Source organism: Mus pahari, chromosome 1, assembly GCF_900095145.1.
Source record: "Mus pahari chromosome 1, PAHARI_EIJ_v1.1, whole genome shotgun sequence".
Lineage (NCBI taxonomy): Eukaryota > Metazoa > Chordata > Mammalia > Rodentia > Muridae > Mus > Mus pahari.
The window spans coordinates 64,149,784-64,156,038 of NC_034590.1; the positions used below are offsets into that span (position 1 = coordinate 64,149,784).

Genomic DNA, 6,255 nt, shown 5'->3' on the forward strand with positions numbered 1-6,255 from the left:
TGGAATTGAAACAGATTTGTGAACTCACTTAGGGCCAGTGTCCAGGGCCAGGGTGTGGTTTTACAGAAGCTTAGCTGGGGTTGGAACACAGACTTTCTCCTCACCCCTGGCGATTGAGGCCAGTCAAAACAAATGCCCCGGGGCACAGGGAAAGGAAAGAGTTAAGGTCTGAGAAAGCTCCGAAAACAAGAAAAGCCCAAGTTTCCCGCCCCCTTTATACCCACCACCAAAGCCTGGCTACATAAGCCCCTCCCCTCCGCTACCGGGGCGGTCGCCCCGCGCTCCCTCCCTCCGCCTCTGGCTTACAAGATCTAATGAGCTCCCCCGGGAGGCTGAGCCGAGAGCCTGGGTCGGAGCGAGCAGACAGCGCCTCGCCTGGGCTGGAGCGAGCCGGGTGCGCACGGGCCGCGCTGCGGACAGCCGGGGAGCCGCGGCGATGGCGGTGCAGGCTGCGCTGCTCAGCTCGCACCCCTTCATACCCTTCGGTTTCGGAGGCTCCGCGGACGGGCTGGTGAGCGCCTTCGGAAGTCTGGACAAGGGCTGCTGTTTCGAAGACGATGAGAGCGGGGCGTCCGCGGGAGCGCTGCTGTCGGGGTCCGAGGGCGGGGACGTGCGCGAGGCCACCCGCGACCTGCTCAGCTTCATAGACTCGGCGTCCAGCAACATCAAGCTGGCGCTGGACAAGCCAGGCAAGTCCAAGCGGAAAGTGAACCACCGCAAGTACTTGCAGAAGCAGATCAAGCGCTGCAGTGGCCTCATGGGGTCAGCACCTCCGAGACCGGCGTCCCCGAGCGCCGCAGACGCTCCAGCCAAACGGCCGACAGGAGCCCCCGGAGCCCCGACCGTCGCGACCCCAGCGCACTGTAAGGCCGCCCCGCGGAGGGAGGCGACCCAGGCTGCAGCTGCGGCCAGCCTGCAGAGCCGGAGCCTGGCTGCCCTTTTCGACTCTCTGCGCCACATCCCGGGGGGTGCAGAAACGGCTGGCGGTGCGGAGGCGGTGTCAGCCTCGAGCCTCGGGGCAGCAAGCGCTGCGGGAGACGGGGCGGGCATCGCGGTGAGCTCAGTGGCTCCCGGCACCAGGAAGGTTCCTCTGCGTGCCCGAAACCTGCCCCCGTCCTTCTTCACTGAGCCGTCCCGGGTGGGCTGCGGCGGCGCCAGCGGCGGCCCATCGGGCCAGGGCGTGAGCCTGGGTGACCTGGAGAAAGGGGCGGAGGCCGTTGAGTTCTTTGAGTTGCTGGCGCCGGACTTCGGCAGTGGCAACGATTCGAGTGTCTTGATGGCCGCGGACCCTCTCGATCCGTTCCCCGCCGGAGCCACGGTCCTACGGGGACCCCTGGAGCTGGAGTCCGGCCCCTTTGAGCAGCAGGCGATGGTGGGGAACCTACTATACCCCGAGCCCTGGAACACCCCGAGCTGTCCTCAGACCAAGAAGCCTCCTCTGGCTGGCGTTCGCGGCGGCGTGACCTTGAATGAGCCTGTGCGCCTCCTGTACCCCACAGCCTTGGACTCTCCAGGTGGGGAGGACGCACCAGCCTTGGCCTCTTTCACCCCCTTCTTCCCAGATTGTGCGTTGCCGCCGCCCCATCAGGTGTCCTATGATTACAGCGCGGGCTATAGCCGTGCGGTTTACCCCAGCCTCTGGAGACCAGATGGGCTCTGGGAAGGGGCTTCTGGGGAGGAGGGAGGGCATCCAGACTGACTGCGAGGAACTTGTCCCTTCCCTTATGATTACTGTGGGCTGCGTGCCACCGTGGGTCTCCTCTGAGTGGAGAGAACGATGGGAGGACGCAAGTAAAGACGAAATGGGATTTAAGAAAACAAACACACCCTCAATCCATTTAATAAAGGATCTTCAGGAAAACAGATGAAGAGGAGTTGGGGATTGTTTTAATCACAGCCTCAGATTTTCTTTTGTTTTCTAAGTGACTCATTGGACAGACCAATTAAAAAACCCAGAGACAGTATTTGGGTGGGATGATCAAGGGTCAAGAGTAAGACAGCTTTTACTGTCTCATCTCAGTTCAGCCAAGGTCAGTGTGTTTAATGTCATTACCCCCTTCAAACAGCTCCCTGGTGTCCTCCCCTGACTACATTATGAATTAAAGCCAATATTGAAAGAAATGGAACAGAGGTATGTGGTCATTGAATTGAGTGTTTTCTTAGTGTTTTCTCAGATTTCTCAGCTTTGGTAGGTGGACGCTGCGGGGTGGGGGTTTGGGTGCTGGCAAGGTCATGTCCCAGGCCTCCCTTCTTTCCCCCGTTGCCTTTCTTGGTTTTTGTTTTTGGCCCAGGGGATGGGGGTGGGGTGGGGAAGCTGACGGTGCCAATTACAGTTACTTTTTCACGATGGAGGATATTAAACCCAAGGCTTTAAACACACTAAAACCAGTTCTGATTGTGACTCTGTTCTTTCCTTCTTAAGATTCGCCCTCCCCTACCAATCTCTGCCTTTCCCATCTCTTTCTGCTGTTAACCGTTCATAGCTTACCCCACAGCTCTAGCCTCTCGTCTCTGCTCTCTGCCTTCTTCCACATTTCTGAGTTAGGAGGAAAACCAGGCAAGTCCCATGTAGGTCTTCCCCCTTTCCTTTTCCCCAGCCATTTTTGGAGAGAGTAGGGAGACAGGTTATGCCCTCTTGATTTTAAGTTTCCTTATGATAACAGGATGACAGCATTTCTCCACTTCCCACTTTGTAGCTGTTTGGGAGACTCAGACATAAAATACACAAAATGTCTGGAAACTGTTGCACTGCTTGGACCTGCAGGTGTATATGTCTCTTTATAAGTATATAAATGGCTTCGGTGTGAAAACCGTGGGACATGCCATTCTCATTTTGTTTGTTTGTTTGTTGGTTGGTTTTTGTTTGGGGAGTTATGATAACTGTACTTTATCATCTTCTTTCAGCCACACCCCTGTATCCCAAACTCTTGCTCCCGAGCCCCTACATCCCCGATCTTCCTCACTCCTGGAAACAGTGAACGGTATAATGTTTCCAATGGAGATTTTCCGTTCTCTTCATAACCTGGATGGAACTCTTGGAGGATGAAAGTCAGAGAAAAAGTTTAACCAGAAGTGAATGTGGCTGAGAAGATTCACAGCCCCATCAGGACGACTGAGGGTCAGAGCTGAGAAAAAGTCCTGGTGGGAAGCAAGCAGCCGGAGGCAAGAAAGGAGGCTGTTGGGTACCCACAGGTGCGAAAGCTCTGAGACCAAAACTCAGAAAGGAGCTGGGGGGTCTGTAGACTTGATTGCTGTTTCTGTATAAGGCAGCCAAAACAGACTGTCTGAATATCTACATGGAGAAAGAAAAAAAAAAAATCAGTGTGGCTGCAAGGGATGAAAAAGGCAGGGCTAATATCTGTGAAAATCGAAACCACCGCTGTAGCTTTTGGGAAAGAATTTAAAAAGAAAAGAAAAGAAACTTGTGTGCAGCAATGGTAGGCATGGCTTCAAATGCTATTACCAGATCACTTTCTTCCAAGTGAAACTGGAGTAGTAACTATGAAAAGAAATTTTCAACTCTAGAAACCTGGCAGCTAGTTGAATTTCTTCACAGTAGTAAAAAGTGATTAATTTCATTGTGCTAATGGAACCTTACCCAACAGCCACTTAATTTATGTTGGTTTATTATGACAATAATCCAGGGTAGAATTTCACAGTCAGACATTAACATTGTGACTGTCCATAGGGTTTACTGTCAATGTGGTGTTTCTTAATTATCTTCTTCCTTCTTACCCAGTTTAGTAAAAAGATCTCTTTGGCCAGTGCCTTGTTTGCTATGCCTTCTATTCATGAGAAGAATACCAACACATGTTTCTATGTGCCAGGCGCTGAGCAAAGCATCCGTTTACTGATCTTCCCGGGGGTGGGGGTGGGAGTGGGGGTGGGGGCAGTTGCCAGTTGCTCCTTTGAAAGCTGAGGCTCAGGCAGGCAAAACAACCCCAACTTACTGAAAGCAAGTGTAGAGCCCAAATCTAAGAGTACTGGGACATCAAGACCTGCCTGTCATTTGTGAGATTTGGCTAGCATTTGCATTCATGGGTTCCCAGCCCTTACACAATGCCAGGAGCAGAGGTTCCTGCCTCTGAGTGCTGTTGAAATTTTGGGTACCACAGTTCTTTACTTTTGTAAACATGTCCTGGGCATGGCTGAAGGTTCAGCAGCCTGCCTGGACTTGTCCATTAGATGCCAGTGGTACTCTGTTGGTTGTGATAATAAAGTCTATTGTCATTATCACATGTGCCCTAAGAGATAAGATTACCACTAGCTGAAAATTATGTTAGACAAATACAAACTCAGTGCCTGTGGGGTGTCCAGCATTTTCACTTGAACCTTATTTATTTATTATCTTATTTTATATATATCATACTTAATTTTGATAGAGGTCTGAATTTAGGTGTTGTTATTTTTCCTTATTATTGGTAAATAATGAAAAAAGAACAGTTAACTTAGCTATACCTTATTATTGTTTATTTACCATCCATGGTCCAGTTACTGTATCAAATTGTGTTTTTTCCATTGGCAAACTGGAGAACAATCTGTCATAGAGGATTATTGTAAGAATTTGTCATGTTTATAAAAGTCTACCAACAGGAAGGGAACAGTATTTGGTAGCCTAAGCTTCAAATTATGTTAAACCATCTTGTTATCCAGGCTTCTGTGTACCGGATGGTAGCATAGCACACCCCCCCCCCCCCCATTTCCCCATCTCTTAATCCTCTTTTTCCCATGTTCCCCTCCAATCTGAGTTTGTCTGTATCTGACTATGTCACCCACTGTAGTAAGTAAGTGATACTCATAGTATACCTGCCAGAAATGGACATGGTTCTTTTAGTCATTTCAAATATCTATTTCATCTCTTGCATTGCCACAGAAATATTCATAAAGAATTATTTTAAAGTGCAATAATAAATATTTCTCAAGACCAAGAGTACAATGTAGTTGTAAATATATGGCTGAACAAGATTGGGACACTATGTGCAGATATTCTTTATTGTCTCTTTGACTGGTCATTCATCATTCTAGGAATGAATTTCAGGTGTCATCCAGCGATTTCACAATGTCCCAACTCTTGTCCATCTTCATTCAAGCTGCCACATACCAATCATCACACTATTGGGTCCTGACAAGATAGAGACTCTTGTTCTATCTCCCCCATCCCATGACGTTTTCAGTTTCTCTCTGCAATTATTTGGACTTCATCCTACCCTTGTGGTCCAGGATCCTGCCTGCCCCTGCTCCATGAGAAAATGTTGTTCCATTTATTATTTGTATTTATTTATTATTTGTATTATTTATTATTTGTATCACTAGCCTTACTGTTACCTCATTTCCCCTTCAAATTCTGGAAATGAGTCTTTAGCATAAGTCAGAAAATTACAAGGAGGGGGGATAGTTGAGCAAAAAAATCTCAACTTTCAACCATTTCCCTCTAAGTGCCAATCTACCATCTTCTCTTGTGTCAAGTCTCTTGGGGAAGAGCCTACACCGTTTGCCACTACCTCACTGGCGATTTCAACATTTACTATTTTGAATCTAGAGTGATCAACATTCTAGTTTTCTGGAGATCGCAGGTTCAAGAGTGCAAGTTGCACGTACCGGAGAAATCCCTAAATCCATAGCATACTCTGCCCATCGCTCCCCAAGAACTGCTCCCACTGAAGTCTAGCCAGAATCAGGCTTTCTTGCCTCCTGTTCCACATCCAAGTAGAAGCACTCCATTTTCCTAACCACGTGGTCGTAGGATCTCATTTTCTTGTGCCCTTGTCTTTTCTCCTCACTGGAGCTCCTTAGTGTCCCCCAGAGCTCCTTCTTCTGCCCTTTGTTCTTTATACTCCTTATATTCTTCCTGGGAGATGGTGGCATTCCATCCACTGCCATCTGTTCCACATGCCCTGATGAATATCACTCTGACCCAGCTCTGTACTTGTAGCTTTTCCCTTCCATATTGGACAGTTGCCGACTCTCTAGACAGTATGTCCTTAGCTCCCCAAACTCTATGCTTGAAATTGAATGAATGCCTAAACTGACTAGTCATCACCCTTAGTTCTTGTAGCCTCTCCCATCCATCTAAAGGACTACTAAGGCCTACTAAGTTAATATAAATAATTTTGTTCATGATTTGACATGATGCTCAATATATCTTTATCACATAAGCATACATTCATGTTTGTATATTCTCATATTTTAGAACTGAAGTTTTACTAGGTCATTGTCTATACTAAGATGTATTTCTCTATTTCAGCAAATGACGTA

General features: G+C 48.4%; 1 protein-coding gene across 1 annotated transcript; it reads left to right on the forward strand.

Moving 5' to 3' along the window:
- Positions 1–281: 281 nt before the first annotated feature.
- Fam181b (family with sequence similarity 181 member B) lies at positions 282–2,121 on the forward strand. The gene has a single exon (XM_021206593.1). It carries the CDS (start codon positions 437–439, stop codon positions 1,697–1,699), a length of 1,263 nt encoding a protein of 420 aa, XP_021062252.1. The 5' UTR covers positions 282–436; the 3' UTR covers positions 1,700–2,121.
- The last annotated feature ends 4,134 nt before the right edge of the window (positions 2,122–6,255 follow it).

Bases quoted from the DNA above. Each gene is read 5' to 3' on its own strand.
- Fam181b (XM_021206593.1), top strand. From the start codon at position 437: ATGGCGGTGCAGGCTGCGCTGCTCAGCTCGCACCCCTTCATACCCTTC.